Below are 26,520 nucleotides of genomic sequence, written 5' to 3'. Positions count from 1 at the left end.
TTAGAAATAAATCAACGTCTGGTCTGGTTATCACACCACTTTGCTCCATATGTTAAACTAATTCACAACTGTCAGGTTCACATTAAAAAAAGTCCGAAGATTACTGAAACTGTGTTTTTTTTGTGAGGAGAGTGTCACAGGCAGGGGTAATCCAACAACTCTCATTTTCTGTGACATAAAATTATTGTTTTTATCGATGAGGTCTGGAGCCTTTTGAATCATTCCTTCACCTACAGAGAAGTCTCTTGGACCCATATCGTAAAACCAACAGAAGGTTTGCTGTTTTTAGTAAAAAGAACAGGCTAATTCTAAGACACTGCCTGGGGTCCTTCAAGAATGAAGTCATCCTTGGAGGAAAATCCAATTCAATCTTAAATAACTATAGTTATTCTGCTAATGTACAGAGCTCAGAGGGTGTCGCTGTGGCAGCTTGTTGATTTTTGTCATCTGAAGAACTGTGAATTCATTTTCGAGGTTAATCCAATCCACAACAGACTGTTGTTTGTCAGATTAAGACACCCCAGAGATTTCAGCAGCTCCACAACCTGACATGTGCAGACTTGCATACAACAACTTGTACTGGTGTGAGGGCCCATTCAGTGCTGCATGCAGTCCTAGTTTATCTGAGTTTTAAGATTTTCTCAGACAACACTCTCAAAGAAAGCAATACCAACATGCTCCCTGATCACATACACAGTGTAAATTAAAAACATAAGTCTTTGAAGTGATGAGTTTTTTTCTCTCATCCTCTCCCTGGATCTGTTTGTGTTGGATCTGTCATCCAAACTCTGCCAATATTATCTTGTTCTGTATGGTACACGGATCATCTGCATATCGAACTGGAGGCATTAAATCCTCCAATTATTTTGTGTGTGTGTGTGTGTGTGTGTGTGTGTGTGTGTGTGTGTGTGTGTGTGTGTGTGTGTGTGTGTGTGTGTGTGTATAGTGGGGAGCACCACACCGTGTCCTGCATCTTTATGAAGACACTATAACACCTCCACACTTCATTTTAGCCAAAGCATCTTAACATCTGGTATTTCCCATTAACTGCACCTAACGTAGAGAGTGATCTACACACTCCCCTCCCCCTCCCTGAGCAAGACATTTAGCCTCTAATTGCTCCAGTGGAGCAGTGAATGAGGAAATGAGATTCAAGAAAGAGAGCATGTCTGTTTTTACTCTCTGGTTTGTTCACTAATGCCCTCATGTGCTGGTGCTTGGGAATAACAAAGCTGTACACTGAAGACCCCTGCACAAATGTAATGAGTTCATCTAACTTTTAAGGGTTTGGATATGCTTAAAATAAAAATATGGTAAAGATGTTTTGTGTTAAAAAATAAATAGCAGCCACTAACTAAAACTCCTGAACAGTTTCTAGCATCAGTAGCTGCAACAGTAGTGAGTTCAATGTTACCTTGTACGAGGATGTGCACCGACGTGGTTCTCGGTCGACTGCTCGTCTGGACTGCGCAGACATACTGTCCCTCGTCTGTCATGTCCACATTTTCAATTTTGATGGTAAACTCCTCCTGATTTAGAGTCACCAGACTCACTCTCTGATCCACCGACCATTTGTCCTCACCGGCATACAGAATACTGGACCTGTTCAGCCATGCCGTGTGTGTGACCACGTCTCCCTGTGCACACCTGCAGAGACAAAACACAAAAACACTCAAAATGTGGATTTTACATTTTCTATATTCTATATATCTGTTTACCAGTGGTTTGGTTGAAAGGGATGCATCACAGAAAGACAGTTTTTTATGTTTTGCAGGAGTAGTTTAGCTTGGTTGTTTGTATGCTTGTGCAGAATATAATAATCACCACTGAAGATTTGAGTTGGAACTCTTTGCTGGGAAAAGTTTACAATAATCTCAGAAAAGTCTGCGACACATGTAGGAGAGTTTCACAGGTGAGAACACTGCAGGAGGATGAGTTATATAATGTTTAAGATGTTAATTTATATTCAGTTAAGGTACTTTTTACACAAAACTTTCTTCTGAGTATGTTTACAAAGTCAAATCTGTACGAAATTACAACACAATCAGGCACAAAAGATATTTTTTTCACTCCAGCCCTAATATTCACCCCCTGGATTCCTCCCCCCTATAACTGATACAGGTATCAGTCTCAAAATCCCTATCAGTCATGCTCTACTTCCTTCTGTCCTCTTCCTTTCATTATTCATTATGAATTTCAGGAGGGTTTCTCAGTGTGGCTGTGCACAGTCATTACACTCATTAGCAAACCTTCAGCCAGAGAGAATGTAGAAAGAAGAAAAAGCAGGTGCAGTGCTGTGGACTGCAGACTCTAGGCTCTCCACTGCACACAGTTCTCCCCCAGCATAAAGAGCTCACATTAATGTGCTGTGGGGGAACTCAGATAGGTTGCAGGAATGAAGATGTAATCTAGACTTTAAAAAAACACAAGTAAAAAGTTTCTAAAGAGTTCCTCTGGAGTAATTTGGTGCAATATAAAAAGGGCATGGTGCCCTTCCAGATGAGTGCAAATGTATTTGGATAGACATCCTGGTTTTAACTGAATAAATCTTACAGGATTGACCGGGATTAAAAGGAACATGATGTCTGACAGAAGTTCAGACTGCATCAGTTGATATAGGTTAGGACGCTGACCAAGAAACAATGCAATCAGCAGCACTCAGTTTGGACACACTGTCATACTTCCAACTTGGTCGAGTCAGATAGCTGTCTAACATGAGTTTGGTTCTGCTCAAGGTTTCTGCCCGTTGAAAGAAATATTGTCCTTGCTGATGGAAGTTTCTAAATGTTGCAAAGTGCTCTGCTCATGGTGAATTAAGATAAGATCAGACTGAGTCCTGTCTGTAAGATGGGACTGTATCTTATCCTGTCTTGATGTTGGGTCTTTGATAATATAACATAGAGTACAATCTAGACATGTTTGTTAAAAGTCTTAAGATCATTTTTGTTGTGATTTGGCGATATATAAGTAGAGATTGATTGATTGATTCTGACTACAAAGACAAAACAAACAACAATATTCAAGTTCTTCATTTCCGTATGTTTAATCAGTTATTGTAAACAACTGTCCTCTGTTTCCCAAGGATTTATGGAATCTGTATAGTGAAGAGGCTGACACTTCATCGCTTCGTATGATCTCTTTAAGAAAGTGGTGTTCAACTATGAAATAATTAATTCAAAATATGTATAAATGTGAGGTTCCACAACATGTACAATAGAAAGAGTATAATTTGCACTGTATCTGATACAAGGCATGTTAACAGGTTGCTAAGAGCAATAGAGAGTTTTTCAGTCAGCTTTGTAACTCGACATGTTGTGCTTAAGAAAATGCTGCTCTCTAGTCATCATCAGGTCTCTTTTGATAATATGCCCACACATTTGGCCTGTCACAATTAAAGTGACTGAGACAATGAGCTGCAAACAACGCTGCTGCAATCAGAACATATTGCTTCCAGCATTCACAGAATGCTGCTTTGATACAGGAGCGGGGTCAATGGTCTTTGGCTGTTTCCGCACAGCTACACATCTGCTGTGATTTCACCACAACTCTTTGGATTGCACTGAAGAAGATTAACAGAGCTGTAAAGGAAAAGGGCTAAATTACCAGAGAGTGTGCCACCTGAGGAAAAAGGAAGAGATTCATACTCTTACAAACTGTACTTAAGGTTGCCAAAAGCCTTTTTATCAACTGGGCTTGCTTAACTCTTAGTAGCCTTGTGTACAGAAGAGCTGGACATTTAAACATTTACAGTTTGGAGTGGTGGCAACGCATCAGCAGCTCAACACTTAGCAGCTGAAACACTCTCAGCTCCATTTACACTGTCAGCTTTTGTTACAACATCAGTCACTTCCACTTCAGCGGTGCTGGAAGGGTCAATGGCCTCCTTTGGGCATTTGGTGCTATGGAGGGAAAGATGACAAAATTGAGTTTATATGTGTGTGTGTGTGTGTGTGTGTGTGTGTGTGTGTGTGTGTGTGTGTGTGTGTGTGTGTGTGTGTGTTGTATGTAAAAAAAAGCAGCAATGACTTTCAAAAGCAATGGATCACAGTTTACAGAAGAATCAATTTATGATGACAAAGTGGATTCATGATTTAATGAGTAAAGGCAACAGTAAATTAATGTCTCTGAGCTGTAAGTGTACTTTGTTCTTCAAAGCTTTAAAAATAGCAATGCACACAACATATTGAACTATACTCTGTATCTATATTAAGAACTACTACTAATAATGCTATAAGGGCTCATTAATGCTCCCTTTTATGTATGAAAAAGAACCATAAGTCTTTAACTGTGCTATTTTTATGGCCTTCATACTTCCATGCCTCATTTGCATTTCAATGGAGGTCAAGCTATACATATGCTAGAGGGCGCAACTCAGAGTCAAAAGTTAGTTAAAAGTTTATGACAACAACAAACATTGCAACGATGTAGGATGTATTAATGTATCTGTTAGGAAAGAAGCTAAATCACAGGAAGGGTTGCAGATGGCAATGGTCTGTTAGGTGATCAAATACTTCACAACAATGGAAAGTTAAATTTATTCAAAGTAATACATTGGGTTTCGTGTTTTATACCGTCTATGGTTTGAACTATTGGCTTCACTGCCCAACACTGCCCCCATGATTTTCGGTGGTACTGAAACGTTTGTTCTTATTCACAAGCTTGCAGAAAACGTGGAGAAGTATGGATGAAACTGGCATAGAGTATGGACTGAACGTAGAGCAGAAATGAGCCTTGAGATTAACTCATTGTAGTGACATGACTTTGAGATGTGTTTTAGGGTGTAACAAACCACATGTTGACTAAGGAAAGAGCACAAACTGTAAAAGTAGATATAGCATCACTGGTTTCAAAGGTAAAGTCAAATTCTGAATTGTATTGAACCTGTAGTCTTTTTAATGGCCAGCAGGGGTGACTTTTGTGCTTGCAAAAATAGAGAAGATTCTATTAAAATCTACCAGAAAGTTAACTTGATTACCCCTTTAGTATCACATCTATTAACATATGAGTTAATGGTGCCAATAACTGTTTTTATGTTATACAGGATGGTGTTCGTCTTGTAGCTTATGGTTCTTTGTACTTTCCACCTGAACAGGGTGAATATAGCTTATTCAAGCAAAGGTACGAGAGCAGCTTGGTGAAAGTGAAGGTTAGACTGATTAGAAGGACAAACCCCCTGGTTAATCATGCTGGACTAAAATCTCTGCACTAAACCAGCTGTTGAACCAGTAGATGAGTCCTGTGATGGTACTACCTCTACCACCAGCTCATCTGCTGCTGTTGAATTGGACGGAGATGGTGAGTAACATTAGCCTATTGCTTTTTTATGCTAACTACCTTACTTACTAAGCGTTATGAGACGAGCAGCTATTCGTTCCAGTTGCTGGGTTGATCACATTCTCACTTCAAACCCGCTCCAGGGTTCGATTGAGAGCGAGCCGAGACCACTTCTTCTCTGCAATATCAGCTCGCTAGTTTAGTCCAGCATCAGAGTGTGATTGCTGTGTTCACATACGTCCAAACAACCTGGGTCAAGGGGGGATATATCCAACAAGCCGTTGTTTCACCACTAAATGGTCAGTAAAGAGTTGGCCCATCTGAGACTCTTTTCATCATCATCTGTTTGTTGACTTTTAGAGGACAGCCATTGTACGTAATAGCTATTTAACAACCTCCCTAAGTCAGCAGGCATCATTATGAACACTGAGTCAGGTGCAACAGAACCTCAAACAACTGTTTTACAATGTTGCGCAAAATAAATGAATAAATAAATAAATAAAAAGCTCCTGACTTTTAAGGAGTTCAGTAGTCCTCCTGTTTATTTTTCAGCCTTCAAGGTCGAGGATATGGTCGGTGCCTCCTCCAGAAACACAGCCTTCAGTGCTTTTCCTTTAATTCGAGAGGGTCAGTGACACAGTTGAAGGTATCCTGGCAGCTTGTTTACTCTGCCTTCCAATTTCCAATTCATGAGAAACTCTGTGCAGTCATGTTGTGTGAGTGGGAGTGCTGCCTCGTTGAGTGCATGAAAGGGTACAGAATAAGCCATAAGGTAAGAGATAGCAACGATTGGTCCTCTGATGGTTATTAAATGAGGAAGAAAGGGAGTAAAAGCAATCCTAATGCTGCTTTTGTGTTTTACTAAATACTATATTGCTTTCCTGGTCAATACTTTATTTCTTAAGCAATAAAACAAACTATACTGTGTTCATATCAGGCTCCACATATCCTGTAGTAAGAGTCTAAATGTTAACTAAGCTAAAAGAATGATCTTCAATATTTTTAGAACTAATTTGAAAGAAAATCTGGTTTGACTTAGGAGGTTATAAACTATATGCCTCTACAGCTAAATCCCTAAAAAGAGCAACAAGAAGACAAACGAAAGGATATATATTTCACATTTCACATATCCCATATTCTCTCTCCTTATCACCTCCGCACAGATGGCAAACACAATTTAATCCCAAAAATAGTTAATCCAGGGAAAGCATGAAAGGAGGCAGGGTATGAGAAGATGATGTGAGATCGGGAGGTGAAACTGTACCTGTAAGCAAACATTGTCTCCTCTCCCCCTGTGCTCTCTTACAGTAATGTGTGGATCATTAAAAATACATGACACTTGTTGCTCCACAATTAGATGTCGCCAGTAGACTTTGTTTACACTGTGGATCAATTGGTTTAATCTTTAATGCAGTGTCATCATTATCATTACCTTTGCTTCCTGGAATACAACCCTCATCTCTTTCAACATGCTCTCCCAGGAGAGATTAATATTACCTTCCACTGAGTCATACACTTTAAATGATGCTGCTCCTAACCTCGGTTTTTAATCCGTACAACAAAGGGTACAATATAATGTTCCCCTACTTGTTCCACAAATTAAAAAAATACATTTATAAAATTAAAAATTACTACAAATAAAAATGAATAAACCAAACAGGTTCAAAGACAGACAGATGAGTGTATTTTGATAATAAAATCTTGTGCATTGTGCTTTTAAATTTAAGGGCTAATTGTCACCATTTCTCATGAAGCTCTTTCTATTATTCTCTCTCATCTGAGACTCTCTGGCAGTTTAACTCCTTATATCAAACACTCGCGACTCACATCATTTATCGTGGCCTGTAGCCCATCAGACCCACTGTACAGACAGAAGTCATTGTATCATTGTCAGACCTGGCTAATTAAAAGACAGGTGAGACAGCAGGAGCACCTGGACAAAAGATAAATACATTCATTCAGATTTTTCATGCTTGAATAAGCTTTAAGCTACCACCAGCTGATGTAAAAGATTAAGAGATCATCGGTCAATAAAAGCCGGGATCTGCTTTATGCTTAAACCTTCTGCTGCTTGCACACAAACATCAGTAAAACCAGTCGGGTTTTATGTAAAAAGCTGTCAATCCACTTTGAACTTGTTTCCTGTATACATTTCAAAGTAAACCAATGAGGTAACACCTTTGTGATATAACCAGCAATGCAAGCAAGACAAGGTATGAAGCAAGCAAGAAACCAATACTCTGGGGGGATTAACTAAGAATGGACTGTGGCTGCTAAAAGCACCAAGAAGGGTGCATCATTTTTCCCACTCTCTAAAGGTCCAATTCCCAAAGTACGTTTCACTGATGATATTAAGTGCAAGAACACCCAGTTCTGTATCTTTATGCAGTTTGTTCCAGTTTTGTGTCTAACTGTGATCGAGAGAAACTGTCAGCATCTCACTCTGATATTATTCTTTCATTTTGGAGTAAGCTAGCAAAATCAGTTACTTCAGAAAAAAACACTCTGTTATGTGTCTTGGCACAACTTATATGTGCACAGGTGGAGCCAGACTGATGGACTATTTTCTGTGATGCTTGCTTGCATAGAAAGGGTTTTATTTTGCTCCACATCAATGCATAGTGGCTTATTTAATTGTATGAAAGCAGCACCAGCACACAGAGACACTATTTGCTTATGCAGGGCAGTTTGTGGTGCCCTTCTCCCTTTGCACACTCTGTGAACTAGGTGATGTCTTTTTGGCTTGATTGCCAAGTTTAGGGCAGAACATTACGCAGAGGCTGGGCAGTCCTTTTGAGAATCAGGCCCTCTGGGTAATACAGCATTACAAAACAGGCTGAATTGTGCACACAATGGTCTGTTAATGTAACAGATGCTGGCTAAAACAACATGACAAGTAGCTTCCTTGTACTTTTTAATGATTTATACTTGTGTCACTATGCTTTCTGCTCCGCCTGGCACTTAGCAAACCCAAATGTCTCAACTAGAGCAGCTTTTGGATTCCTATCCGCCCTCCTCCTGGGGTTCAGGAAATGGCAGTTCTTCAAAAAAAAGTTTCCATGTACTTCAAGTACTGTAGATGAGAAGCAAAAAGGAAGAGAAGAGGAGGATGCAAAAGTCTTAAGAAAGTGGTATGATGAGTAAAGGCTGATTTATACTTCTGCGTCTCCCCTACGCAGCAGGGGCTGACGCGGACATGAGCACCACATACTTGTGCGTCGGTGTGTCTGTGTCGCGCAGCAATTCTCCGCCGAAACGCCTGAGGGCAGTGTGGTCTCTCTGATAGCCAGCCGCCTGCTTCCGGTCCCGCTACGATCTCTGTTTATTTTTCAACAGAGTTTCAGAGCGTGTTATGTTAATCTACAGCTGATACATGTTGCTGTTTATCATACAGACATGATTACATGAAGAATAGAGAGGAGGAGATGAAATACACGGCCGATGTGCGGCCGATGTCCAGGATCCCGGAAGTGTTGTAAATGCGGGAAAGACAAAGCCGCCGAGCGGACCAATCACAGAGCTTGCAGTCCGCGTCGGCTCTACGGGGAGTTACATTTTGGAGGAGGTGCACGTCAGCTACGTGCGTAGGCCTCGGCGTAGGTACAGGAGCTACGCGGACCCCCGGCGTAGGGTACGCCGTTGATTCAACGCAGAAGTATAAATCAGCCTTAAATGCCACATCTCCACATGTGGCTCACATTCTATGGATAGGAGGATTTTTCATTGAGCAGCATGGGTCCTCTACCCTCACATCTCTTCCTCTTATCTCGCTCTAACACATATTTGCCTGACAGGAAAGGAGAAAGACTATGGTGCACTATTACAACTTTTTAACCTTTAAACTGAGAAGACTTTTATAGCCAGGCTAGTGCTCAGTGACATGCGTGAGTCAGGTGTACATTGGTTTATTAGAGACATGACTGAAATCCACTGATGTCTAGAAAGAAGAGATCATTCCTTGCTTTATGCTGTTTGATCAATCCAGTATAACAATTAGGAACAAAGTAAATATGATAATAACATACATCAGGACTAACACTATATGAAAGTGGGCCTTAAATAAATCTATGGGTGTGTCAGTTCTATATTATGTTTGTTGTCTGAAGTAGCAGCAAAGTAAAATGACAAATTCATGTATTCTATTCATTGACACTGGTCTAGATTAGCCAAGTTAATGCATCGTCCACTGAAGCCATTGTTAATCTCCAAAACCAAAATGTATGATTTAACTTATTTTCAGTCCTCTCCTCTGTAATTATGATTTCCGGACTTTGATAACCTTTATTACCTGGGTTTGTACAGCATCACAGTCCCCTTAAGCGCTGATGGAAGCACAGGCGAACTGTTTCAGGGTTAAAAGCTCAAGAACTTTTTTAATTTGACCTACCGCAGTAACATGTACATGGACAGTATAAAAAATGGACGCAGTATCTGCAACATCACCCATCTGTTCCTGAGCGCTGTTTTGAAGCTAATCGTTGATGGCTGCCGTATTGGAAATGTGGAACACAACCAAACTACGTCCAGGCTAGGGTGAGTCAAAGTGGCAGGCCTTTAGGCCTTTTGATAACAGCTACAGGTTGCCCGCCTGTCAATCAAGTCAGCCATGTCCTTATTTAGGCAAAACTTGTAAGTTTAATATCTTCGAAAATACTGAGTTATAAAAAAATTCACATCCTGTACATTGGGTGCCGATAAGAGAAATTAGCTACTCAGACCAAACCGTTTTTTGAACCAGGCTGTAAACATGTTTATTATTGCTGCAAAGATTGTATTTCATGAATGGCTGTATATGGAGTTTCTGGTGTTTCTGCAACCAGCCTCAAGCAGATGCTCTATGAACTGCAGTTTTCAGCACTTCTGCATGGGCTTCATATTTTATGACTGGAGAGTGCCACTTGACTCTAGACTATAACACAATGAGTGTAGCAACATACTTCTTGGTAACATGTTGTAACATACTTTTAGTGTAGCATTACTTTGTCTTCTGTATTGCAAATTATTTTTCTTCACAAACAGAAGGTCAGAATAAACTTCCCTAAAAGGTTGGCGTGATAAAATCTCTATCCTATAGCATTCTTGACAAATACAACATATCTCACAAGTGACTGACGGAATGTCTTAAGGACAGTACTGTTGTTTATCCTTCAGCGGCACAATTCCTACACTGAACTCTTCCCATGTAAGGCAACAACCAGTTATACAGTTACAAAAAGTTCTGCAGCAGTTTATTTTCATGAATAATGATGTTCACAGGCAACATAAGAAGAGAAACAGCTCCCACTGAAGCTTATCACCAACTAAATGCAAAGTAGATAAACAAGGGCTGTCATGACCTGTTGGAAAACGAGCCACTTGGGCTTCCTAATGTCTCACCATAATCACAATGATATATCAAACCTCGCCAGTTAGGCTGATGGGCCCATTAATTAGCCTGATCCGAGCATTCATTAAGAAACATTTCTGTGTGAACATGTGTGTCTCTGTGTAACAGAGGGAGATATGTACCTCCTGTTTGCAACTCTCTGCTCTTCAGACATGTTTTTAAAGGGAATAACTGCAACAACATGCAGGTCTTTAGATGGTGAATAGACACATCATGCCTTAGAGTTCAGCTGAGATGATTCTGAACGGGTGACTTCACAAGCTTTAGTTAATTAAGCTCATAAAATATCCACTAAAAGCATGCTAAGTGCTAGTTCTTGATTGGGGTGTTCAGGGAATATGGTGGGGAAATGGCCTCTCCTTTCCTTGGAATTTCCAGTAATTTCCAGTAAAGGGAATTAAAAGTTTCTTCTTCTTAAAAGCATTAATTCCTCCAGAGGATACACAATTAAATCTGCTGGATGGTTGTGGCTGCAAATGTATCCAAGAAGAGTGGTCAGACCAACTTTCCATGGAGTATCTATCATCCACTTCAACATTAGGGCTTGATTAGCATGACTGTGTACAATGCAATGTTGGCAAAGGAAATCAACACAAATAGGGCGTATATAAAATAATCATCGACGTACCTTAATAAAAGCCTTTCTAAAACAAATCAGTCTAAAGCTCTAAAGACAAACAAGCCTGAATACACGTGGTTAAACCTGGGACGCTGATGTTGTTGTGGATCAGACTTTGTTTGTGCATAGAGATCACATCAGGGAGACTGACTGCAATGTAGATACTGTTCCATGTATGCCATTAGCTGGTGAAGTCTTTGGTCTTCCACCTCAGAAAAAAAAGAGAGTCAACAAGTGCCAGATTTTTCATGTATTGCTTCACACTTTGAATTGTCTGGTAAAAGCCTCTACCTGTTGATTCAGTACTGTGAAACTCTACTTTACTAATGTTAGCTGCTTCATATTCCTTTGATACAACTTTAGTAGGAGGCTGAAGACATTCATTGTGTTTCAACTTGGGGACATTTTCCCTTCATTCTGAATACTTAAGGCACATATTTTGCAGACTGTAATCGTGTTATCCTCCTCTGACACAGTGACAAAATATACACACTGGTGACAACATTTTTACTCTATTTTACTGAGCTTGTTGTGGCGGCACTTATCCTTCTTTGCAAATCGCATACTGCCACCCACTGTGTCAGAATGAGCAGGACTATCAATAATTAAATGGAAGATGCTTTTATTGGTTGTTTTTATCTGATAAAACTGTTTAAAGGGAATAATAAATAATAATAAAATATTAACATTACCAGCCGAGCATTTTCTGACTGACATATATTGTGTATCCCTAATAATAAATTACATCAAAAAAGGATACATTTTCATCTTTAAAAAAGCTTTGGAAACAGAACCAGGTCAGATGAATAGACGTTCAGAAATCTACCATACTGGTTCTCAGTGTCATGACTAAGGGGTCTGTATCCATCTTGTGTTCTTAAACATTCCCTTCATTCCTCCTTTTGTTTTTGTTTGTACTTCATGATTTTCACTGTCAACTTAGCATGCAGATTGTTTTTGTCATGCTTTGACTTGCTGTTTAATTACTGATAAAATTACACATCATATGCTTATGCCATCCTCTGTGTTGTTGAAGTGGGCAGTAAGGTCACTAGATGATGTAGGTGAGGTGGAGGGTGCTGGGCCAAAGTTTGATTAACCCTGATGTATAATATTGATGCATTCCTTTTTTACTGTTATGTATTGACACTCTTAGGGACCTGGTTATGGCAATAAAAATGTAAGTCTTATCATATAAACAAAGCTGAAAGTAATGGGATTAGGCTCTATATTGTACAGTAAAAACCAGGGAGGCTAAAGTAAATTGTATCGTGACTCTGTGTGAAGGTCATGCAATGTGAGATACATTAAATAGATTGTCTCTGGCTTATCTCCAGTCTCTTTAGCTGAGTGTTGGCTCAGGAGGTGAATCAGGATGCTATTGTTTTAGGCTGCAGGTTTCTGAAGCACCTTCCACACGGCAGAACTGCAAAGTCACGGTTGAGCTGGAGAGAAGGACAAATAACAATCAATAGCAATTTTTTGGTGTCTGCTGAGTAGAGGTCCTCCTCAGACCTCCAGGTGTAAGCTATTCTCTTTTTTTATATGAAGCATTTGAACACTAGTTGTCTGTTAGGATCTTTTCTAGGTCAGTCTCGGGTCAGTCTAACCATGGCCTGAATAATCAGATGTTATTGTGGTTTTAGTAACCCACAATGGACACATGAAGTGATGCTTCAATCTGATGTACAATCTCTGAAGCAACTCACTGTTCAGACCCATTTTGTCAAAGCAGCATGATGCAACAAAACCCTCAATGCAAAAAGGTGTAAGGGCCTGTGAAATGCTGCTTTGATCGTCAACGTTTTCACAAACATGAATCAATGGATTGCTCATCATCCTTCATGCTTCAATTAAAACAACTTTATCTTCTCATGAAAACATTTTCATCCAAAGTATTTAACTATCCTGTCTGAGTGATCTTTTAGATTTTGTGCATAAAAAAACAGCACAAGACCTTGACATTTGGAATAAGCGTGGCAAAGAGGAGAGTGTAACACCACAGCACTGACACAGAAACAAATGAAGAAAATGTCATTAACTTCTTTGTAACTGACTCTACTGCATGAGTGTCTCAAGATTCAAAGCCTCCTCCTCATCATATTCAAGCACAGACTCTGCATCACTGTTTTTTAATGGGATATAAATGTGCCAAAAGTTAATACAACTTAACTGTCACTGCCCTCTGAAGTAACATATATGAACCTTTAAACTGAGCAGTAATTCCACTTTAAAAGCAGCAGCCCGCCGTGTAACACAAATCTCCCCTTCATTTAGAGAAGGCAGGCATGATTAAGAGACGCAACTCTTGAGAGCAATAACTAGTCGTAATATATAAGCTTGGACATCTTCCAGAGAACATTACTTTGTCAAACAGACAGCTCATCATCACTACACTGCATATTTGTATCTGCTGAGAGGCCTGCAGCACTACTGCTCTCCTCCACACTGCCTGTTAGCAAAGATTTGCAGGTAGCTTCCAGAGTCAGACTGGCTTACTGAGAGAAGTATCAGAGGATGACTTTTCAACAACATATTGATGAAGTATTTGGTTCAGTGCTATCTGGGGTTTTTTTTACCACCTCTGTTGTCTTAAAATGTCTTTACAGTCTTTATGTACAATACAGTATGTACAATAAATGTTACAAAAATAAGTTGGAAAATAAAAACATACACATCATGACCTTCTTTGATGGGACTGATTGTCCTGAACTCTGGAAAAGGAGGAATTTTGAACATTGTGATACTCTTCATTCCCCTCAGTCATGCTTTTCTGTTTGGAGCTACTCAGCAAAGGTTAGTGTGTTAAAGTAAAAAACTTAAAGCACAAGAACCTGCTTGGAATGTGTTTGGACTGAAATCATGACTGCACCGCTGACCTTTGAGCCCAAAGCATCACTGTGCCAGAGTTACTAGAGCCACTGGATGTTATCTTCTGAAGGTCATTCTCTTTTGTCAGAAATGGCCAAAAGCCTTTATTTCCTACTTTTTTTTTTATCAAGGCTGTATCCAAAGATTAATTAAAACTTCTCAAACAAGAAACTTGGCATGACATCTGACCGGTGTTTGGGCGAATAAAAACTGTTCAATGCATTCCTTTCTTAGTGAGTTCTGACACAGGATGTAGAAAGAAAGAACGAATAGAGGGCAAATGTCACAAAGAAGGTCGCTACAGAATAAGGAGGAGGTGATGTGTATTCAAACATCAATTACGTGTATTTTCATGAAGGTGGTTACATGAAGAAGACGTGTTACTATGTTTTCACTATGTGTTACCACTTAAAGTTAAAAAAGGGACTTTTAAATGAAAATAAATAATAAAAACTGACACTCCTTTGAAATGTCAAATGATAAAAATGTTCAAATCACAGGGAAAACTTTAAAGGAATGTAGAGAACAAGAGTTCAGAAACAGTCACTAACCCCCTAAACTTTCAGTTTCAAAATAAAGATTTGAGTTGAAAACATGAGCAAAAAGAAATTTAGACAGAATAAAGCTTTTGGAGGGAGAATGTGTCATGAAGTCCTGGGAGAAAGATCTTTAATAAAAAAAACAGAACATTTATACATATTCAAATAAAGACGATAAAAATGTGCAACCACTGCATTAAAAGTTCATTGTAAAGCCAAAAAGTTCACAGCTGTCAGCTAGAATGGCCTTGTACTCTTTATCAATAAGGTTGAACCATTTTAAGAACTCTTGATGGGGGGAGGAGCTTTTGTGTCGATTAGAATTGCACCAGGACTTCAATGCTCAAACCCCCTTACACAAAACTGCCAATAAAGCAGAGACAGGAGCACAAGCCTGAAGACACTCAGGGACAATTAATGTGTGCATGTCTTGAATTCAAGTAATACTGTATCAAAGCTGCTGGATAAGAGTGCATCCGAGGTGCATGCAGTGTGGGAAGAAGATAGAACATTGTCTACATCTGCAGACTGATGTGATTACATACACAGATACAATCTCCACTCCTTCACCTTCCTTTCCCCTCTTCAGCACTATTGATACAGGCCTCACCAGTAAGCCTCAACCTCAAGCTTGAAAGAAACCCCAGCCTCACAGCTCAGACTCAAGCATTTCACCTCAAGCCGGCCTTTAGCCAGCCAGTCCTTCCAGAGCGTTCCATTATCAATAAAATTAACTCTGATATAAGTTATGAGATGCCACAACACCCTCTGCCTCTACACTGCCCCTAACTGTTCATGTGAATACGGCATCTTATATCGGTGGTGAGGTGTATCCATCATAAAAAAAAACCAAGTACATCTGTGACCTAATTTATCATCTCATTTTCTCAAGCATTACTGTCAAAATGATTCAGCAGCAGACAAACAGAACAAACTGCCTAATTCTACCTAATTCCACCTACTCTTGAGATATATGACTCACTAGTCAGAGTATTGAATTAACAAGGAATGTGTGGACTTTTTTTTCTGACTTTAATTTGTTGAAATCGAAATGATTAGATAAAAAAATCTTTCCTGTTGCCTTACATTTCTGCTAAAACATGCTGTAGCTTACAAGCCTTGACATCCTGGTTAGAGTCCGTAGTGACTAAAATCAACAATGTACTAGTACAGAGTCGGTGAACAGCATTTTAAAGGTATGAGTGCAAGGCCTGAGCTAGAAAATATCAAACATTTAACACGGCATAAGTTTTCTGATTTGAGACCTTTTCTCAACAACAGACATTACTTTTAGTTTGAGAAAAGCCTGTTGTTATGTTCTTCAAAGATAGCCTTGTGGGATCTAATTTCCATTTTAACCAATATTAATACAAAGTGAGGAGGCTTAGTATACACATAATTTATAGCAGCTGTTGTAGTGTGAAAAAAAGTAATTAATAAACACTACAGGCTCAGTTACCGAGGGAGGGCAGAGTAACGGCTTCAGTACCATCACTAGTATCACTTTCTGCAACCACAAGGATTTACATTACCGTCATCAGGCATTTTGTTTTTTAATACACACTTTGACTGTAGTGCACAAACAGCAGATTCACTTCCCCCAGCACTGATGCAGCCATGGTGGCGGGCAACAAAAGTAGAGTGACCCAGTGATTTTTAACCAGCTCATTTACTAAAGAACACTACCTCTTTCGTTGTGTCAAAGCGGGTGTTAGTGATGAATGAACTAGGATAAGGTGGCAGGTAAACTTGTGCTTAAGTTTGATGTTGGCAGATAACAGCTCTGCTTGGATTTTCTCCTCCATTACAACATGTCTGTCTGCTGGCTGTCTTTAGTCCAAGATGATTTTAAAAAGTGGCTGATTGACTTGTGGTGAAAGTATAGAATGTAAATATGTATGCTAATTGAAGCTCCGCTAAAACTCAGTTTATCTACATTTGATTAAAAAAAATAATTCCGTCAAATTCTTCAAAATAGGGGTGCTGGTGGCCTAGCGGTTTAAGCGCACCATATACAGAGGCTACAGTCCTCGTCGCAGGGGTCGCCGGTTCTATTCCTGGACGGTCGTGCATTTCCTGCATGTCTTCCCCCACTCTCTACTCCCCACACTTGCTGTCTCTCTTCAGCTGTCCTATCAAATAAAGGCAAAAAGGCCAAAAATATAACTGTAAAGAAAAAATAACAACTTCAAAATAAAAATCCTAAGTTCAGTTGTTGAAAGACCTTTATTCTGGAACAGCCATGCTAGGACATGGCATGTTTTCAGCAGTAGTAATAAATAGTAGTTGCAAAATAAAGAACATAATAATAAAGATATACAGTAATATCAATTTTGGGTCAGTTTCCCATTAAGCATGTATGCCTGTGTCTTTATGAATATGACATTTATCTATGTGATAATATATACTTCATTAATAGTATAAATACTAGTAATAACGGTACAAGTATGAGCACTCTGAATATGTCTTTTGTTTTACCAGTGTTCTTTAGTATGGGTGTCTTGATCCACATCTCAAATGTTATCGAATCAGAGCCGATCTGGACATTTTTGAACTCACTGAAGATTACCTTTTCTTACTTTTTAACTCTTATTTGTTTACATTTATTTTGAAATCTGGAATAACTGAATATCAAAGGTTGTAGCCCCAGTGATAAACATAAGGGGATTTATGTCCTTTTCATGATTATTAAAGCCAAAAAATTGTTGTGACCTGAAAATAACCTTGTGATTTTTCGATGATTTTGCAATGAGCAACAGCAGGAGAAAACAAGGGTGGTGGGTGTACGGAGCATTGCTTTTAGGCATCCATTCATGCCCGGGGGCGCTTTGTCTCATAATTTGTCCATGACCACAGTGCTGCTCTAGTTTATCTCCCCGCAGCTCGGAGAGGTCGTTCATGGGTCATGTGGCAGAGCCAGATTTAGCTTGTTATTGTCCTCAGGGGGACCCTCAAATAGGAGGAGGAAACACTTGTTTGGGGAGTCTAACATTCGTCCCAAAAGGAGTTTCAGCAGGCTCAGAGCAATTGACATGGCCAAGAAATATCCACACACAGGCAACCAGTGTTTCCCGCTGTGTCCCAAACTGACACACAAAACTAGGCCAGTTAGACCACAAGCACTCCCACCACCCTCTGTTTTCACAAAGCTAAAAGAGAGCAGGCGGCTGGGACGAGGCCAGCTGCTCCTCTGATGATAATCGAGGCTCAGTGTCTGAGAAAGTGTATGAGCTTCGCTTAATTGGGCTGGACACAAAGCAAAGCCGGGGATAAAAGTACCCTTGTGAATAATATGAGCGCTCTCACTGCCCCACACATCAGGCCAAATTTGCTGAAGCACTCACTTCCACTCGTCCGGTATAAATGTGTTTTGCGCGTCGTACAGCAAATGTAATATATCAGACGCCACAGAGCAGAGGACTCCTGCTCTTCCCTCCCCTCCTGCAACAAGACGACACACATTTAAAGAGGTTCATTTAAAGTATTAGGTCTGCTAATGGCTGTTAAGAGATTTTTCAGTCTCAAGAGATTCGGCAAGCAGCCTGCCAATGAGCAAGAATCATTAGGTTCATTTATTTCCCTGTTCTGTCTAAATTCATCTAAAGCTGTGCTGCTGAGCTGTCAGATAGTTTGGCCTTTGTCAGACAAAAAGGAACAAAACTTTTATAAATGTGAAACTTGAGACAAGTGTCACAAAGAAAAACATATTTCAGTGATGTGATTCAGCAGAATCTACAGTAGACAATAAAGCTTCTTATTGTTCGGTAGACCTTCATGCTTTGTTTGATTAAAGCCCTGTCTCTGAAGTCTCTTTGGACAAACTTTTTTCTTTAATCAGATAACGTTTTTGTATTTTATAACTTTGGAAATAATAAAATCATAAATGCTGGTTGAACAGCTTTAGCTATCTCTCTACCTGAAACTTTCTCCCTCTGAAGTCTGCATACAGATCTGTGATTTGTAGGTTAACTGGATTCAGAACGATGTTTGTTGATATTTTCTTTCTCTTTTCCATATTGCTCTATAGACTCTTCTCCCAGGAGCAAAGCAAAGCATGATACTCTTTACAGAAGCAAAAACATCTGGTCAAAGTAACAACAGAGCCAGAAAGCGTGGGTTGCTATGATATGGCAGACAACAAACTGAGGAATGTTCCCATGAATTATGTGATTTTTAAGATGAAGACCTGATCTGAAACAGATGAAATAGAACAAACCAAAATCCAAGTTTTTGTGCAGAGCCTTCATGAATTATCAAAACACCTGGGTACTGACACATCTGAGATTAGCTTATACTCAAGCATCACCAACGCAACAGCTGTTCGGCATCATTTAAGCTTCAGAAGCACAGTAAAAATGAATCTGAGTATTAATGCAGAAAGTCAGTAATAAGATGTATCACTTTCCTCAGTATTCTTTTGGAACTATGCTTCATTACTTTCTTATAGTTATCGATATGTTGTGTTTTTTGCAGGATAAGGATTTAAAGATAATTTACATCTACACATGGCTCTGCAGGAGAAATCTCTATTGTGGGATCCAGTTGTCTTACCTCCTACTTGGATTCAGTTTCTTATGGACTTTTAGGAATGCATCTCATTCTGAAGTAATCCACTTCTGTGTTTTTTTTCTTTTTCACTTGGAAAACATGCGTGGACAAATGTCTGTTTAAGCATTAACAGACCTTTAGTGTCAAACACTTCCTGAGAGTCAGAAAGTCACCTTCTGTCAACACTAATTAGCTTACTGACCATTGGTACTGCTCCAATAATACAGCAGATCCGTCTTGAATTTGCCAGTCCCTTATTTTGCTCTTCTTACCAGAAGCCCGTGATAAAATAAAAAAAATAAAAAATTTGAACCAGTCTGGTTAAACGCCAACAGTCCTTGGCTTACACTTCTGGCTGAATCCTGATGGCCACAGTACAGTGAAAGTCTACAGTTTAAATATTTAGGTTGATAACAAATCTGTGCTACATGCCACTACTTTGGACCTTTCTCCATAATACGGTCAAGGTGACAGAAATGTTCAGGAACAAACTTTTCTCCTTCACATTTGTTCAATCATGCCTAAATGCCACCAAACTGGCTTCACATCATCTTCACACTGTCCTCCACAAATGATGCAGCTGAAGTTTGATTTCTCAAAAAATGCATCACTTTTCATCACAATGTTTAACTCCCAACACTCTTTTGACAGTCTCTTAACAAATGTTCACGAAGCTCACACTGTTTAGTCAAGCTAGCTGTATGAGGCACATTTCTGAGTTAAATCTCAAACCCTGAATTATTTTGATTTCAGACTTCTCTTTGTTGTCTGGATTAAACACACAAACCTTCAGAATTTTATCTTGGGTAACTGAATATTTAACGCTAGTTTTAATACCGCTGTTCAATGTTTGGACGACTGATGTTACAACTTTGATGATTGTTCAAGTCTAAGCTCAGTAGATTTACTTGATAATGATGTGTTTGTCACACTGCAGGAACACACACGCTGTGAGCAGGTAGAATACATCTCAAAATAAAAAGGCATCTTTAAGATGATGATTGGTGTGTAGACTTTCAATCACCTTGACTGGATCATTGTTCAACCAATCAATGGATCAACACTAATTGCTGGATTGTTACCCCCGTGCTATATATCAACATCTTATTAAGGGGAATTATAATTCAGAGATGGAGACAGTGGGCTCGGCTTGACAGTGCTGCTGGTGCCAGGAAAGGTTGGGCTTTCAAGAGCTGATTGATGCCCCAATATAAATTATAAAATGTCCCGGCCAAACTCAAGATCTCACTGTAAGGATCTTTTCTTGTGTTGTGAAGAGTTAGCAACAGGTTTAAAAATCCTTCACCCAGAACCAAACTAATTTAAAGGGAACAATACAATACAAACGATGAAACAACTTAGGAGCAATCGTTTCTCTAAACTAACAAAAAAGACTCATTGAACACTGATTTGGCTACAAATACAAATACAAAATAAAATACTTTCCTGTGCCTGAAACCCACTATTACACACACACAACTGTGGTTAATTGTTAATTGTCTTTTTTGCATGAGCCATTTGTGTTTTCTCTCTTAAAAGGGGCTATAGATCCTGTAGCCAATATAGGCTGTACACCATCTGACAACTAACAACATAAAGGACGTACAGTGTGTTCACACATACACTTCAGACTGACAGTTTTATTGCTGTGAGCTATTTTCCTTCAGCACTAAAGCAGCAGAAAGTCTACCTCAGTATCACCCCCGTCTCAAATAAAGTCAGTTTCATTTCTTTCTTTTATTATTTTGGCTACCTGACCAGAACTTATGACGGATGCTTCCAGCCAAACGTGGACGCAAAAAAGTCATTAATACCTTGAAAATACTAAAAAACAAACTAGTGCAAAAGCTGTAAATGATTGAAGAAATGAATTGCTGTGGCCAGAATTAGAGCGTGCACTCATCTCACCAAAGCAAACCCCAGTGTCAGAGTGATTAATGCTCCAAATCACTGGACTGTGGACTCGCGGAAAAGACAGGAACAAACGAAGGTGCCTTTTTGGAAATAATATCCACCAGCCTTTTATCAACTTATTAAGTCACAGAGGTTAAGGAGAGTTTGGAGGGATGGAAATAACTGAAGCCGCTCACGTGTCCTACTGGGGCATGTAAGACCTTCAAAAGGCCCTCATGGCCTGGGTCATCTGTCAGGACACGTCAAAAATCCTTCTTCTGAACCGTAGCTGCTCATGCCTGTAGTTTTGAGCTCAGCCCAACTAAATTCACTAAATAAAACACTGACGCCTCATTCTTTACATTGCAGGCTTTTGAGAAAACACTGCCACGGATTCATTTATATGTCCACATGTTCTCACTCCAGGTGGCCACACTGTGGATGCAGCTACCCTCCTCTGACACTGAAATAAGAGCAGTCAGGTTACAATGAGTTCCCATTAACAGGAATATTTTATCAAGAGACTGGGGTTTCATCCCTGCGTGAAACTAAAACCGAAATTATCATCTAACATGTTGACTTCTTTTTATTCTGGCTGTTTTAATAATTGGGTGGAAGCACTCATGGCTGGCTAATTTTTGAAATAAATTGTTTAATTTTCCTGAAATATATTGAAAAATGAAGTATCCTGCTTCGTGAAATTCAAAAGAAAAACCATGGGGAAGAAAAAAAGTTAGAGATTAAAAAATAGTTTAAATATGCTGGTGCATACTTTCTTTAGCTTACTATGTATTGGCATAGTTATGTTGGTAAGGCTGTACTGGATGTTACTGACTAATATTTGTTGATGATTTAAAGGAGGGTCAGAGTTGGACTCATTTTCAGCAAAGGAATTTCATAGTTCAGACCTAACCAATTTAGCCCACAACCTTTCACTGGATATACACAATTTTAACCTAGCGCTCCAATGGGCACTATTGACTGGGTCCTGGCACTTCATCTGACACAAAATCTAGTCTAAAGATTGTTATAGTTATTTTCTTAAATCTTTTTCACCACTTAAAAAAAATACATACAACTACAACGTACTCACTTACCATGGGCTTTAAGAATGCCATGGAATACCGTTATGAAATAAAGTTGAAATTATAAACATCAAGTCATAAATATGAGATAATATTAGGAGTTTTTTTTATCTCATATCTATAACTTACTATCTTATTGAATTTAAAATTATGTCTATAATAATGACTAAACATGGATTTTTTTTATTGAGGGGACACATTTACAGTTTACAAGTCTTGCACAGTTTGAAAAGTCTCTTCTTTTTATTTAATGGTCATGAAGTCAAGTCAGTTTTATTTCCATAGCATTAAACCATTATGTTCTTTTCTGGACACTTTTCATATAGAGCAAGTCTAGACTGTACTCGTAATAATATTAACATTGACTGAATCCTGCCTGCCTGCTCTGCAGTTATGGGCTCATTGCTTGGGTTTGGCCTCTCTCTCACTGCAGCAGCAGCCTGGTTGAGATGCTGCTGCTGCTGTTGCTGCTGAGGAGCTACAGTATATGGCAGTGTTTCACGATTAGTTCTTGTTGTTAAATACTGTTTGCAAAGAACTTATCCATTAGGTTATATATAAAGACACAGTTCATTGACTTGATTCATATGCTTAAACTGTTGGGTATTTTATGTTGTGTTTTGTGTTTCCACTGCTAACTTACCAGCAAGCCGGGAGCCTGATTTAATAAAAATGTTTTACTAACTTTCAGGAATTTGGCCGCAACAGCTTCTAGAACTTTTAGTTTTATCATCTGGCTTTTTCAGCACCACTTCTGCTTTTCTTATTCAGCCTATCCACAGCATTACCTGTCTTGGGGTGGAAGGATCGATCAATATCAAGGTAAAAACGTAATAACAGAACCAATGTTAATGTTATGTTTCCAGTTAGGCACCTGACAAATGCTGTTTGGCTATCAGAGAACATTACTGTCTATAGTGACACAATACTACAAATACCTGGGGGTGTACTTGGACAATAAACTGCACTGGAGCAGGAACACCAAAGCCGTCTATAAAAAGGGCCTGAGGAGGCTGAGGTCCTTCAACATCTGCAGGAGTCTGTGGTGGCAAGTGCTATCCTGTTTGCTGTGGCAGCAGGCTGAGGGTAGCGGATGCAAACAGACTAAATAAACTGATCCGTAAGGCCAGTGATGTTGTCAGGGTGGAGCTTGACTCTCGCTGACAGTGGTAACAGAGCGGAGGACTCTGTCAAAGCTCCAGAGCAACATGGACAACATCCACCACCCTCTCTACAACGTACTGGTGAATCACAGGAGCACATTCAGTGCAAGACTGAATGCCACAGGAAGTCATTCCTACCTGTGGCCATCAGACTGTGCAACTCCTCCCTCTGATGACTGAACTTTATTCTGTACTCTGTGCAATTCACTGTGCAATATCCCTGCCACTTCAACATCCTGTATATAATATCTTCATTCCCAGTGCTTTTGTACATAGCGAACTGTAACTATTCTGGATTTCTGTATATACTTATTATTAATCCAATTTACATTATTGAATTCGTACGGAGCCCCTAAAGTGACATGTGCAGAATTTTTTTTTTGGAAAGTATCTCGTGCGCACGAGATACTTTCTCGTGCGCACGAGATACTTTCTCGTGAGCACCAGATACTTTCTCGTGAGCACGAGATACTTTCTCGTGAGCACCAGATATTTTCTCGTGAGCACCAGATACTTTCTCGTGCGCACGAGATACTTTCACGTGCGCACAAGAAAGTTTCTCGTGCGCACGAGAAAATATCTGGTGCTCACGAGAAAGTATCAGCCAATCATAGTGTAGATTCCAGGGTATGTGGTTGTGAAGCGATCCCTTTAGCCATGCCCGAGACCAGAGCACACCGAGACCAGAACGCACCGAGACCAGAGCGCACAGAGACCAGAGCGCACCGAGACCAGAGCGCACCGAGACCAGAACGCACCGAGACCAGAGCGCACCGAGACCAAGACTAGTCGATATCATCCCGCATTTAGGCAGTTATTTAATGAGGACTATGTTTGATCCTTTGTTACAATGGGTAGCCTGTCTGCAAACGTTTTATCCTCACCCTGTTACTGTATTATTGATCAGTCTGACGTTCGTTTACCTGCATATGAAAAGTGCTTTAATTCCTTTAACCCATTATGTTAACACCATGATGATGTTTTATGCTTGGTCCAGATTTGCTGAAGTCCGTTTTACACTGCTGGTATATCTAAGTTAATAGAACACTGATTAGGAAATTGCTCAATGTATTTGTAAAGCACTGGAGTGCGCAGCTGTCTTCTTGCTGTGGAGAATAAGCAAAGCTTGAGTCAGTCTCTACTCTTTAGACTTTGACATATTTATTGAGGCCGTACAGGAGGTTTCCTCATTAATATCCTGGCATAAAACATAATCTCCTGCTCTCCTCTTCATTAACATAACAGGGCGCAAATACTGTGTGATGACGTCACATCTGCACGCATAGTGTAACCTTTGACAGAACAGTACAATACAAAGAGCAATGGCGCCATCTAGTGACCACATTTAACAGTATTATTACCACAGATAATATCTGATCAATAAAAATAAGTTCACTTTGATTTGCCAAAGACTACCAAAGACTACCAAAGCTACCAAAGCTAAATCAGTTCTTCAGTATAATGTTCAAATTAAAGGAATTAAAGCACTTTTCATATGCAGGTAAACGAACGTCAGACTGATCAATAATACAGTAACGGGCTGAGGATAAAACGTTTGCAGATAGGCTACCCATTGTAACAAAGGATCAAACATAGTCCTCATTAAATAACTGCCTAAATGCGGGATGATATCGACTAGTCTTGGTCTCGGTGCGCTCTGGTCTCTGTGCGCTCTGGTCTCTGTGCGCTCTGGTCTCTGTGCGCTCTGGTCTCTGTGCGCTCTGGTCTCGGGCATGGCTAAAGGGATCGCTTCACAACCACATACCCTGGAATCTACACTATGATTGGCTGCATAGGAGTGAAACATCTGATTGGTTACAGACATTGCCCTGCAGTCTCAAAAATTCCATTCACAAATGCAGTGAGGTTCACAAATTACAAACAGTTCGTAAATGCAGACTGAACAGTCCGTATATAAATATAACAAGATACAAGGCAGCCCAAGGTTGAAATAAAGCTCAACTAACTGCTGTACTCATTTTTAGATCGAAACTGGTTGATCTCCAGTGCTAACTTGGTATCTCGTGCGCACGTGAAACTTTCTCGTGCGCACGAGAAAGTATCTGGTGCTCACGAGAAAGTATCTGGTGCTCACGAGAAAGTATCTCGTGCGCACGAGAAAGTATCTGGTGCTCACGAGAAAGTATCTCGTGCGCACGAGAAAGTATCTCGTGCGCACGAGATACTTTCCAAAAAAAAATTTCTGCACATGTCACTTTAGGGGCTCCGTAAAAATTCGTATTTATATCTTATTTTATTATTTCTTTCTATTAATATTTTGACTTTTTCATACTGTGTATAAGAGCAACAACTGAATTTCCCCCTTGGGATAAATAAAGTATTTCTGAATCTGATACTTGAATAATGAGTACCTGTAACAACCCGATCTATTTACTGCCACTTTTAACCAGCCCGACCCACCTGGAATGTTCCTGGTTCTCCTTTTGAGCCATTCCTGTCCTGATTTATACCTACAAACCTGTCCTGAATAACCTAAATGTTGGCCATAAAAGGGTCTCTTTTAGTTAAAGGTTATTTTTCCATGGGTTGTGTTAGTTATGTAGCATACACATTGGTTTCATTATCACCTTTTTATACCCAAACCTAACGAGTGGTTCTGGTTACTTCGAAACAGACATTGCGGGGTTAATCAGATTTTCATATTTTTAAAAAACAAGAACTTGTATGAGCAGTAGACAAAAACTGCTTTATGAAACTGCCACACCAAATGAATTGACTTATGTTGGAGAAAATATGGATGTTTCTTTAGGTAATATATTTCAAGTTTAGTTAATAGGAATAAAAGTCTCTATGGGACTTGCATTGACTAGGCTTCCAGCAAACTTTTCAGGCACCTGTCATACCCAAACTTTCCCTTGTTTTTTTATGCGTTGCACTTAAAATGCACTCAGAAGACTTATCGATCTTCTGTGTTGGCCTAAGAAGGAAAAACAAGGAAATAGTCGGATATGAGCTCTAGTTGAGACCACGGCTTGGGTTCAATCATCATAAATAATTAAAAAGGGCCATTAGGAAAACACAAAGGAAATGATCCATCTGCTTAGAACAAACAGTCTTTGTGGTAGGGGAGGGGAGGGGTTTGGAAGAGCTTATTGCCTGAAGATGCTCTTTAGGAGGTCAT

The 26,520-nt window shown here is 39.6% G+C and overlaps 1 protein-coding gene across 5 annotated transcripts in view; it reads right to left on the bottom strand.

Moving 5' to 3' along the window:
• ntm (neurotrimin) overlaps positions 1-26,520 on the bottom strand; it is a 645,049-nt gene that overhangs the window by 49,981 nt on the left and 568,548 nt on the right. For all 5 annotated transcript variants that reach the window (XM_034684314.1, XM_034684311.1, XM_034684313.1 and 2 more), the window contains one exon: positions 1,415-1,647. In XM_034684314.1, coding sequence (XP_034540205.1) covers positions 1,415-1,647 — 233 coding nt within the window. The remainder of the gene's footprint in view (positions 1-1,414; positions 1,648-26,520) is intronic.

Source organism: Notolabrus celidotus, chromosome 5 (genome assembly GCF_009762535.1).
Source record: "Notolabrus celidotus isolate fNotCel1 chromosome 5, fNotCel1.pri, whole genome shotgun sequence".
NCBI lineage: Eukaryota > Metazoa > Chordata > Actinopteri > Labriformes > Labridae > Notolabrus > Notolabrus celidotus.
This window is presented reverse-complemented; position numbering and strand designations above follow the sequence as displayed.